The sequence below is a fragment of the Blennius ocellaris genome (genome assembly GCF_963422515.1).
Source record: "Blennius ocellaris genome assembly, chromosome: 14".
Taxonomy (NCBI): Eukaryota; Metazoa; Chordata; class Actinopteri; order Blenniiformes; family Blenniidae; genus Blennius; species Blennius ocellaris.
The window spans coordinates 6,695,941-6,708,019 of NC_137663.1; the positions used below are offsets into that span (position 1 = coordinate 6,695,941).

The 12,079-nt window shown below is 42.8% G+C and overlaps 2 protein-coding genes across 2 annotated transcripts; both read right to left on the minus strand.

Annotated features, from left to right (window-relative positions):
• Positions 1-711: 711 nt before the first annotated feature.
• On the minus strand, positions 712-5,509 carry or6at1 (odorant receptor, family 6, subfamily AT, member 1; the record flags this gene model as incomplete). The annotated part of the gene is made up of 4 exons (XM_080508511.1): positions 712-876; positions 2,525-3,187; positions 3,272-3,459; positions 5,476-5,509. 4 exons carry the CDS (start codon positions 5,507-5,509, stop codon positions 712-714), a joined length of 1,050 nt encoding a protein of 349 aa, XP_080364637.1.
• A 3,839-nt stretch (positions 5,510-9,348) lies between these two features.
• On the minus strand, positions 9,349-10,275 carry LOC308139167 (olfactory receptor 5AC1-like; the record flags this gene model as incomplete). The annotated part of the gene is made up of 1 exon (XM_080508512.1): positions 9,349-10,275. One exon carries the CDS (start codon positions 10,273-10,275, stop codon positions 9,349-9,351), a length of 927 nt encoding a protein of 308 aa, XP_080364638.1.
• Positions 10,276-12,079: the final 1,804 nt, after the last annotated feature.

Here is a 12,079-nt window from a genome sequence, read left to right on the forward strand (position 1 = left end):
AGAGGGACGATAAGAACAAAGTTTGCCTCCAGAGTGTCGTGACTCCCAGTCCATGTTCTCCTGCGACCTTGTACTTTTATCATTTACAGTCACCGCAACAATAATCTCAAAGTACAAAAACCTCGAAACATTGTTATGTAAATGGAACCTAAATTCAATATAAGTTTCCTCTTTAAGGTCTTTTCACAGGCGAAGAAACTATGTTAAGCCTTAGCAGTTTGCTGTCTGTTTTAATAAAATGTTTGTTTTTGAATTAAATGGAATTATTTGCATTTCTTCTGAAAAACATCTGTAAGTCTCATTTTCAACTGACTGATTTTGACCAACGTTTATTAAATGTTGTACAGCAGAAGAAATAATGAATAAATAAATGTAGATATAGCATTGTACAAACGGCTGGTTTAAAAATTTCAGAGGCTCTGTCTTTGGAGGACCTAAACACAATTGCTGTGTTCTTGGAGATGAGATTATCATATTTAACTTGTTGTCTTATGTCTCTACTTGGGATGTTTTTGTCTCACCTCTCGGGGATCCTGTTATTTTGAGGCATTGAATCTGACATCCTGTACCATTGGTTAGCTTGTTAGCTACAGTAAGTAAACCGATTGCACCTTGAGCTTCTGGTAAATGACACACGAGTCAGATTCCAAAACAAAGACATTTAATGTTGGTTGCTGACACTGCTGATGTACTGAAGGTGTGCCGGTTTGTTCAGGACACGGTGTTGACGCCCTGCACGGCGAACGCGGCCGTGGGTGTGAGCCTGCTCAGTGTCCGTTGAAAGGACTCTTGTAGCTCTTTGTTCCTCAGACTGTAGATGAGCGGGTTGAGGAACGGCGTCAGAGCCGAGTACAGCACCGACACGATGATGCGAACCTGAAACACCCCAACGTGGACAGAGAATTAAAAGGAGACAAACCGAAGCAAAAGAGGAACTTTTGAATGCCTGCTAACCTCGAAGTTCATTATTGGCAGTCTCATAGATATGAGGTAGTGTGCTCCATTGGAGCCAGTGATTCAGGCACATGTTTGCCCCTAGTGGTGGTTGAAAGTCTTACAGCAGCAATGTAGGAAGGCAGACAGTGGATTTTTATTTATTACTAAAAACGCATTTGAAATGTGTTAATTATTTAAGTTATTACTTAATCAGGAGGCTACCAGTTTGTTCTGATATTCCCAAGTGGTCTAAGAGCATTTCTTCAGTGGGGTAAATAAAATAAACTTTCTAAATAATGTACCTTACAATCAGCTGTGACACATCTTTTGGGTTATCAGATAGGAACCTTCTTTAATCATTGCTTCATCCTGTTGGTCTCAGGATAGGAGGTTGGCAGTGACCTTTAGCAGCCCTGCACCAAACACCCAGTGTTCACTTTTACACACACTGTTTGTTTATTACAGCTGCAGAGATTTACAATGCTTTTCCTTGTGCTTGAAGCATCGAATACACACTGGACAAAGATACTTCGTGCAAGGAAGATAGTTATAGATAGAAAAGATATGGGCAAAATCAGTCAACAAACATTCTTGTGTAGCAGCGAACACATTCTATTGGCCATATTCACCTTCACAGTGACTTTCTCAAACAGATCTCTGATAACAACCCTCTGTTGGTTTCCAATTGACATTACTCTTTCTGAACCAACTCCGTTGGCTGGGGCATTGCCAGGCATTGATTTATGGATGTTTTCCAAAGGTTGTGGATTCCAAAGAAGAGTTGAAGGACATCAAAAAGTTCAGTCCCGTTCCCTTGCCTGGTGTTGAATTAACAATATCCATCAGCACTCTAGTCACTCGCCTTATAAAGTACCTCCACAAAAAGTGCTACTTCCAGACTTCAGTCCATATTGCAGAGACCCTGAAGTCACCGGGGTGTCTGGAGGAATTAGTTCCGTCAGATAGCATCCTAATCATATTGTGGTTGGAACTCCTAAAAGCTGAGAGGTCCACAGACCACAAACTATGGATACGAACACCTCATCCTGGTAAACCATTACAGATGCCATTATAATGTCTGAGGTTTTTCAAAGCCTACCACACCAGGCCAGCATAGGCTTGAGGAATTGTCACTGGTTGTATCATATCAGTCAGACTTTTCGCATCTGCCATAAACATGCTCCTGAAGTAGTCTGGTAAGATGTTCAAGCCAGAAACAATCAGGTCCTGAAGGTGCTGAAGGTGTAGCACTACCTGGATACAAGCTGGAGCTGGATCACCCTTAGCTGGGTTGCCTGGTTGAGTGTGTCTGAGTTTTGAAATTTCGACCAGATTCTACCTTTTTTTTTTTTTTAATTGCCAAATCTACTCCATATCAGATCGGTTTACTTGATCATTCCATCCAATTAATCAATTAACCAGTCGGGACTGTCAGCAAGCTGAGTCACGTCGTCACAATAGTGCAATTTATTTCTTTTCATCTTGTGTCCCTGTCCCATTTAACAGTCCAGCTCCAAGGGAGAGTTGGACCATACTACCTCATATCTATGACAGATCAGTGGTGCTGGTTAAAAAAAAGAATTGGTACCTCTGGTGGAAACTTTGCAACCCGGTAAGAGATGTATACGCAGGAGGCGGCGCTGTAAGAGATGGTCACCACGGTCAGGTGAGCAGCGCACGTCTTCAGTGCCTTTAACCGCTCACCGATGCCCATCTTGGAGATGGACAGGCCAATCAGGATGTAGGACATGAGGATGAGGACTCCCGTGGTGAGCAACGCCACCAGGGCAAAAGCTAGGGATACAATGCTGTCTATTAGGGTGTCGCCGCACACCAGCCTCCTCACGGACGAAGGATCACACCAGCCATGCTTCACCAGGTTTGGGCCGCAGTAGTACCTGAAGCTGCCCATGGTGGTGGCGGGAAGAGTGCACGTTATACCGAACCCCCAAGCGCAGACGACCAGGAGCAGACGCTTGGGCCGGGTCATGATCGATGTGTAGCGCAAAGGGTTGCAGATGGCCACGTAACGGTCGTACGCCATGACAGTGAGGATGGCCCGGCCGGTGACGGACAGCATGATGAAGATGAACATCTGGAGGAAGCAGCCCTGTACAGAGATGGACGACACGCCGGTCACAAGGCCGGAGAGCATGTTGGGGATGGTGGTAGTGGTGTAGGCCATGTCTACGAAGGACAGGTTGCCGAGGAAGAAGAACATCGGGGAGGTGAGCTTTGGGTCCGACAGCACCTGTATGAGCAAACATGGGAAAGAAAACATTGTGACCACAAGTTATTTTCAGAGAAAGAAGAAGCCGTGGACTCAGCTGCTTACCACAAAGATAATCATGCTGTTTCCCCCGAGGATGATGATGTAACCAAGCAACAGGACGACAAAGAGGAACATCTTTATCTCGCCAAGGCTGGAGAGACCCTCGATGATGAAGAATGTAACGCTGCTGAGCTCCACGGTGGCATTAGCAGAGATCCACCTGTGATTGGTCGACAGGTGCTGGTACACATCTGGAAGAAAGAGAGTCAGTGTAGGGAGTCACTCCATTGCAGCATGGGACACACAAACCCACAATGGGTCATAGGGAGGTTTTAATTTAGTCGGTTGATAATGGTCCATGTATATTCTCATTTGTTCATGTAGGAGGCATCGCAATGCAAATTAAATCACGTCAACTGAACTTGGTCATATGACTTGGAAGAAGTTTTTCCTCTTTATCCATGTGGCTTCATTAAGTTCATAATGTTCAGCTATAGTGAAGCAGGTGTCTCTCAGAAGGAGGAAAGAAGTATTTATACTGAAGTGGACATGTCTTACAATAAGCACACTACAAATAATGTGCTAAAATATATTGTGTATACATTTGTATGTATATAACTTGATTGAGTTTGAGTTTATTTATTTAAAATGGGGACAACACATATTTATGAACACATACATGTAAATATGATGTTTTTGTTCTTGTAATAATAAAGGTAATTTCTGGCATTTTCATTTTTTTTTAAATCACGGAATTCAATGTTTAAATATTTTTTTCTAGGCGTTCATGGACTCTGTGGTTTTGTTCCATGATTCTCAACACCATCAAAGCCAAATCCGTTGTCAGATGTTGCTGAAAAGAACGTCTTCAGTCTTCATGTTCAGCACATGACATGCATCAGAAAAAAAAGTCAAAAAAGCAGTGAGGCTAAGCAACAGGTGTGTCAGTGTATCAATGGGTTCTAAGTTGTTTTAACTTAAAATGTGTGAGAAAGTTAACAAAATTAAACTTTCTTTTTACCATTAACTCTATTTTTCCTCTGTAAAAGCACCGTCAGATGATTCCTGATGTAGGTGCTGTATGGAAGAGTATTATGGCCACTGAATGAACAAAAAATTGGAGGTTAAAAAAAAGAAAACCTCATGCACTTAAAAAATAAAAAGGTCAAGATTTTTTTTTTTTTTGGGGGGGGGTCTGATTTCTGACTTAATTCATTTTGACCTAATACTCTTCCAGAGTGCTGTATAAATCAAACTAAAGTGACAATTCAGGTTTGATGTGGAAAATGTGACTTCTACTTAAAAGAGTGGTTTCCTAAAACTTGTCAACAAAAGGTAAAGTGATCCGTGGCTAAAACAGCTGAAATGTCTAAGAGAACTATAATGACGAAAACTGTCAAACATACAACTGTCAAACAACAAAATCAAATGCCAAGTTAATTTTAGGTTTCAAATTTTACAAATGTAAACAAACAATACAAACATCATGGAAACTTTATACTACATGTGTTTACAAGCTGTTGTCTCATGTTCTAGAAAGGTTAGACATGATTTTGTGACTCTTATTTGATGAAAAGCTCTTTTGGTCATAAAAGTGACAGACCCTTTTCACTAAATGTACGTAAAAGTAAAAGTGTAGTTTAAGAAGGGTAGATTTCATGACCTCGCTTCAAAATTGTTGGTTTATACAAATACAGAAACTCTAATTGACTCTGAGCCTCAACTCCACATCAACAGTCAGTCATACAGGGAAGAAAAAACAACAACAATTCACTTCTTGCCAGAATTAGGATACTTCCTTCACTGAGCGTTTGCTCACAGTCTCTGCTGGATGACCTGTCTGTCCATTAACAACACAGTAAAACTCTGTTTCAGCAGAGGATGAAAAGCCTACAGTTCTCTCCGGGGTTCCCATGAGCCACAAGAGGCCCTTGTCTGTGAGCTAAAATCCAGAACTGAATTGGATCATGAACATTTATTTGAGCCAGGTATTGATATCAATCTGTATTAAATGTTATTAAGTTGCCCCTTGTACCTGTCTGTACGTGTTGATAAATGGAATACACTATATCTGTTAGCATATAAGAACTGAACTTCAACAAACTTTTTTTTTTTTTGGTTGAAATTCTGACAGTGTTTCTGTCATAAATGATGGAATAAAACTTTCTCTTCGATCATTTAATCAGTATATATCCCAAAAAAACACAAGTGGTATGAGACTTGTTTTAGGTGACTGAATGTGTAAATAAGAAAAAATAGTCACATACCTGCAGGACTTCCATCAAATGTCAGCAGCTCCATCCGTCCTCAGTGCAGAACGCGAGTAGAAAGCCAACGTCTTCCACCTCTGCAACGTTCCTGAAAGCACTGAGTCAGATTCACTTTATCTTTTACTCTAGCTCCAGTTTTTTTTTTTTTTTTTTGCTTGTTTTTAATCAGACCACAGTATATTTTTAATTAGCAGTGGCATCACCACACTAAAAACATAAATTAGAGGAGGAAAAATCCTCCCCAGAGACTTGTTTTTAGCTTCCTTTGTGGCTTCAGACACAGAAACACAATTATCTCTGTTTACAAAGAAGCTCGCAATGTCTCATTAATGACTCATTATCAAAGTTTTCTCTTTAATGACTTGTTTATTAGCATTAACTGATGCTAACATGCTCATTGCTCACTCGGTCTGCAGGGACTTAACCTGCAGAGACATAAACCATTGTCATTAAAATTTGTTTTAAATGTGCAATCTATTGGGTTGTTTTTTTTTGACTCAATAAAAACACAACAAAAAACAAACCAGAAAACAAAATACTAAATAAAAAAGTTTCCTATTTAACTGAGCTGAAAGTATCTGAATGGCCTCCTCACACATTCAGCCAATCAGAAACGTCCTCTGACAGCCAAGTAAGAGATGATTGAGATTTCCTCAACTTGGCAGGAAACACAATGACTGTTGGTTTGGGGACTGAGTGGTGCCAATGGCCTGTAGCCTGGTCCCATCTCCACTGGGGATCAGCAGAGACTTTCTCAATGGGGGGTCTGTACAGGGACTTCCAGCTGCCTCTGGCAAATGACCCTGCTGCCAACCTCCCAGACAACCCAGATTGCTGAACGCCAGCCAGCAATGATCGGTTCAGGACCTCCACAGTCATCTTGTTCCAGCTCTTCTTCTTCACTTTGGAGAAATCAGGTAGTTGTGGTCTTTTGAAAAGAAAGAACAATTCTGTTCTCCAACTGCAGCCTTGACGGACATTGAAGAACCTCCGTTTGTGTCTGGTTGGTCTCTTTAGGATTCCTTTTCCCAGAGTCTTCCGAAAGTGAAACAGATGGTTCCCGTCACCTCCTTCGGCAGCTTGTCAATCAGACACAATGATTTGAGGCTCTTGTCGTGGCTCGATCTGACCACCGTCCACTGTGTCGTCATCCTCTGTTCACTCAGCTTTGTCGGAGCGGCTGATGTTAAGGCCCTCTCTATGGTGACAGAGCGGTCTGGATGAAGCGGTTGTGGAAGAGTGGCTCAGTTGTTTCTTGTATGTGAAGTTGTTGATTTAGCGAAGCAGCGTGACGTTGTTTCAGTTGAAGCCTGCTCTTTATGGTAGAAGTACATTGTGCACTCTGAAAACGGATGCTTGCAGCCGACCATGAAGCCCAGTCAGTCCTTGACCTCCTTCAGACAGAGGGAGATACAATACAGAGGCCATCCCAGAAACTCTTCTTTGTAGTTCCCTTATCAGATCTGCAGGAGGTTCCAGCACAGAGAACCACTGCCAGAGCATGGAGGCAATCAGGTTAAAGGTATACAGGAGGATTTTCAGGAATTTTAGGAAAGAACCACCCTCTCCACCGTTTGAAAAAAGTGCGCATGCGCAACGCTGTACCTGCTCCCGAGACGGAATGCCTACTAAAACGCGTGCGAGAGACGTGCACGAGCCCAGTTCTCCTCGTGCACGCTCTGTTTACAAGTCACAAGTCGGCATCGCTCACATAAGCTCACTTTACAAGAAGATTTGCACCAGAGGGGGTGAAACTGTGTAAAAATGTCCGAGAATAATGCGTCGGGTCGGCCACCGGCATGATGAGAACCGTGTGGAGTGAGCTGCGTGCAGGGACGAGCACGTACGACGGGCTTACGTCATATATCACCAGAATGATTGACAATTGGGAGGACCAGTTATTTTGATGATCCACCCGGAAGAAGAAAATCCTCTACTATACCTTTAACAACCAAGGCCAGTTTTACTGACGAGGCCCTTCCAAACAAGATGATTTGACTTGAGAACCTGGGTGTAGTATCATGTCATCAGATCATGATATGAACAGTACCTGCTACAGGAAGACTTCCATGACGCATTGTATGTGTGTCGGTAGTAAAATAATTACATTTCCAGCCAGCGGTCCGAGTAAAAAAAGGTGCTTGCAGCTTTATTCATTACAAAACTCTTAAATCAATAAAATTCAGTGAATAACATGTTTTAGAGTTCGATGAAATAGCAGCGTCCAGCTTCCATCAGAGGTTAGCAATGCTTTCCTCTGCTAGCCCCAGCAGAGGAAAGGAGCTGCGATGCGTTTAGAGGACATAGGAGATTTGAGCTCCACCAAATAGAACCAGTCATCTTCTGGATAAAGTTGCTAAAGTCACTCATTGATTCCAGAATCACTTTTAATTATAAAAAAAAAAAAAAAAAACAAAGAAAAATCGTTTTTGGCAGGGTTAGCAGTGCTATCTCTGCTGCCCCTGTCTGCACACCACTGGTTATTGTGTGTTTTGTTGATGTATACCCTGTCCAGTCTGACTGCACTGACCCTTCATCTTACATGTTCTATCTGCCTGTTGCATGAACAGTCCTCAAGGTGTCCATCAGGTTGTTTTCTGTTACAATACTCTGCTTTATTATCTGCTGAGCTTTGTGTCCCCTGTAGGAGGAAGACATTGATCTTGCTAAATCATCAAAGCTCGCTTCTCTATGTCTCTCCCTCCATTCATGTTTAAAGAAGCAACTCTAAGGGCCTCCAGAGGAAGACAGAATGAAGAAAAAGAGGACAGTAAGCCACATCCAAGAAGAGCAGATCATTGTCAGTGCAACACTTTTTTAAATTCTTGTGCACATGGACATGTTTTTCCTCTCTTGTCTTTTCTCAGTTTAGTCAGTATGGACTCTTCTCTGTTCATCAAAACTGTCCCATTTATTTATTTTAAGACTGACGGTATCAATTTGTCCACATCTAACGCAAAAGTGTTTCACATCCACAGATTGTCTCCCATAAGTCTCGTATAGAAAGTGATTTATTTCTTGTAGGGTGAATGTGTTTGGTTCATTCTGTGAAAGAATTAGCCAAAGACTAAATATGTCATGAAAAAAAAAAAAGACTAAAAAAGTTATCTCCTGCTATGTTGTCATCCCCTGTTACAAGTTGTCAGTTTCAACAAAGGGTGTGCGTGTTGTGCCTGTTTATGTGTATTTAGGAAATTGATCAAATATATCTTGAAAAAAAACAATTTCTTGGGGGGGGGGACTATAGAAAGTAGTAGTTTTGCTTGTCACAACACAAAGTAATTCCAAAAACACTGGACTTCATCTCAGAGGAGATTTCTGCCGTCTCCACACAAAACAACAGGTTTATAATAAAAGAAAAGACATTTTTTTCAGAAAAATTAGGATAACAAAAAGATTGTCTGCAAAACTACCTAAGAAAAGTTTACAGTTCAACTAAATATAGCAGGTTTATAAATAAGTAAACTAACCCAATGAGGGTATGTATAAAAGTTCACTATAACAATGAAAATAACCCAGAGGGCAGATGTTAAATATTGGAGGTGTCGTCTAATAAACAAACTGTTTCATCACAGACTCTGTGTGTCTCTGTTGGTTGGTTTTCTTGATTGTGTGCTGGTGTTTTGCCTCCCTGAAGCCACGGACACATTAATATGGTCTTCAGGACTTCTCTGTGACCACCCAACCACAGACCATAAACCTGAAATCTGAAACATGATGATAAATGTCCTACTCATAAGAGGACTATTGGTGGCTTCTTTTCTTAAATATAAACATGAACACTAAGAGGTTAAGACTATATTAAGCATAACAGTAGACATCACAGTGATTTTGAACTCTTCATTTCTGTGTTTGGAGCAGCGGTAGGATTTATTTGACGCGGAACAATCTGGACAGAGATCTGCACATCTCTTTGGACTGCACACCGTAGATTATGGGGTTCAGGCTGCCGGGGATGATGTGGAACAGGATGGCTGACAGCTTCCTGTAATCTGAGTACTGAGGGAAGCGGTGCAGAAGAATGACGGTGAAGCCGCTGAGCAGCATGATGAGGTAGACCAGTAGGTGTGTGCTACAGGTCTTCAGGGCCTTACTGTTCAGGGACTTGCTGTTGCTGGTCAGACAGACCACGGTGATCTTGGTGTACGTTAAGACGATTGTGCCGATGGAGCTGGTGAGCAACACCACGGTGAAGGTGAGACCGTACATGTTGTTAATGAACACACTCTCGCAGGACAGCTTAAACAGCGAGGCGTTATCACAGTACGGGTTCATGATCACCCTTCTGCACCTGCTGAGCCGTACAGTCAGTCCCAGCAGGATCCCCACCAGGACGAGGGCCACGCCCCAGGCCCACGCCGTCAGCTTCAGCACCATCCGGTTGCTCATGATGGACGGATAACGCAGGGGGTTGCAGATGGCCACATAGCGGTCGAAGGCCATGATCATGAGCACCGTGTGGGTGGTGGTGCCGAACATGTGTGTGGTGAAAGCCTGAACCACGCACTCGTAGTAGCTGATGAGGCGCTCGGAGGGAGGCAGCAGCATGTCCATCAGCAGGCGAGGCACCATGATGGAGTTCCCCAGGATGTCGTTGAAGGGCAGGTTGCAGAAGAGGAGGTACATGGGCTGGTGGAGGTTCCTATCAATGAAAACCAGAGCGGCAATGCCCACGTTTGTCACCATGATGAAGAGGTAGGAGAAGAGGAAGAAGAAGAAGACAGGGTATAAAGTGCCTCTGGGTAAATTTAAGCCCTCCACTTGAAGCATGAAGCTGTTGTAGGAGTTGTTGTCCATCAACCTGTAACAAGAAAACCATCCAGAAAAATGTGAAATGTGATTTTGGAAATGTTGACTTATTAAACACACACACACACACACACACACACACACACACACACACACACACACACACACACACACACACACACACACACACACACACACACACACACACACACACACACACACTGACCTGCTGATGTCAGTCAGTCTGTGGCTCACACCCAGCAGGGAGGTCGTGAGCCTCGGCTGTTCTTTTATATCTTGACAGCTGAACTCTGAGGGGACTCGGCCATGGAAACTCACAAAACTCTGCTGCAACATTTCCACTTCGAGGGAAGAGATGACGATGAAAACAAAACAAACAACCTGAACATTAAAATACCACAATAAAAATATCACATCTCTTTTTAACATTTATTTTCTAGATTTTGATCTCTCTGTTACAGAAAACCTTTCAATAAGAAAACATTTCATACCCTACTCACAAAAGGTTCTGGGTATTCGTCTTTCAGCTGAACTTTATTGGAAAAGCACAAAGGTGATATTAAATTCACATTATATCATGAAATGGCCATTTAGGTATATTAGATTAGATTAGATCAGACTTTATTTATCCCACATGGGAGAATTCGGTCAACACAGAAGCAGTTTCACATTGTACAAAATAGTTGAAGACAATATAGTTACACACAAAGAAACACACTATGTGTATGTAAATTGATAATAATATATATATATATATATATATATATATATATATATAAGCATAGAAATATAAGCAATTAAGATCTGGAGGAAAATACATATAGTAGCAGCAGCAGTAATATGTACAATATTAACTTTTTGGGCTGTGCGGAACGGGACGGGTTTCCCTGTGGTCCTACCCAAAAAGTTTTGGACGGTACGGAAAAGAACTCCACCACCGGCTGCAGTTTTCCATCACCCCTCCATTGAGGTATCTCGTTCCCAGGAACAGGTCTGTGAGGAGGAGCGGTGACGCCGCCGTCTGCTGATTGGTAGTGATGATCATCACTCTCGACTTGCCCGCAATATTGAATTATTTCATCGGCAGTAACCCTCCAAAGTTGTTTACATACAGGACTTTGTGCTCACTGGTTGTTTTGTTTAATGGGTTTATTAAAACTTCGGCGTGCAACACAACATTGCGGTCTTTCAGGGAGGTGCAGGCGCTCCTCTCAGTAACAGGAGGAGGAGATTCAGCAAGAGCTGTACTCTTGCTGTTCATAATGAAAGTTTAACCTGAGTCACAGAGAACAACTCAGACATTCTTGGCTGGACACATCCCCGCATCATTCACAACCCTGACTACATTTTATCTGTACTTTCTGCAGGAGGACCGCACGGCAGAGTTGGTTCTGGGTGCGCCTTCCGTACTGTACCCTCCCACTCCGCCCCGGTCTGACACGTACTGCGCGATGAAACCGTGGCTTTTTGTCCAGATGGGACAGTGTCTGGGTGCGGACCCGGACCGCGGTCCACCATTTGGTGAGGCCTGCTCTACACAATCCCAGCTCAATCGGCGAACTGCAGGAGGTCCATAGTGGGGTTCACCAGAGGTCTGAGATGTTTCAGGATAATTCTCTCTTCATCAAGTTAGAGGTCAAGGCCACAGGTCTGAAGTGGTTCACTTCCTTAGGGTGTGACGTCTTAAGTTGCAACGCACAGGAGGTCTTCCAAAGAATCGGCACTCTCTCCAGTCTGAGGCTCAGGTTGAAGATGTACAGAAACACCTCACAGAGTTGGCCTGCAGAATTCCTGAGCAGCCTGGAGCTGATGCCATCTGGACCTGTGGTCT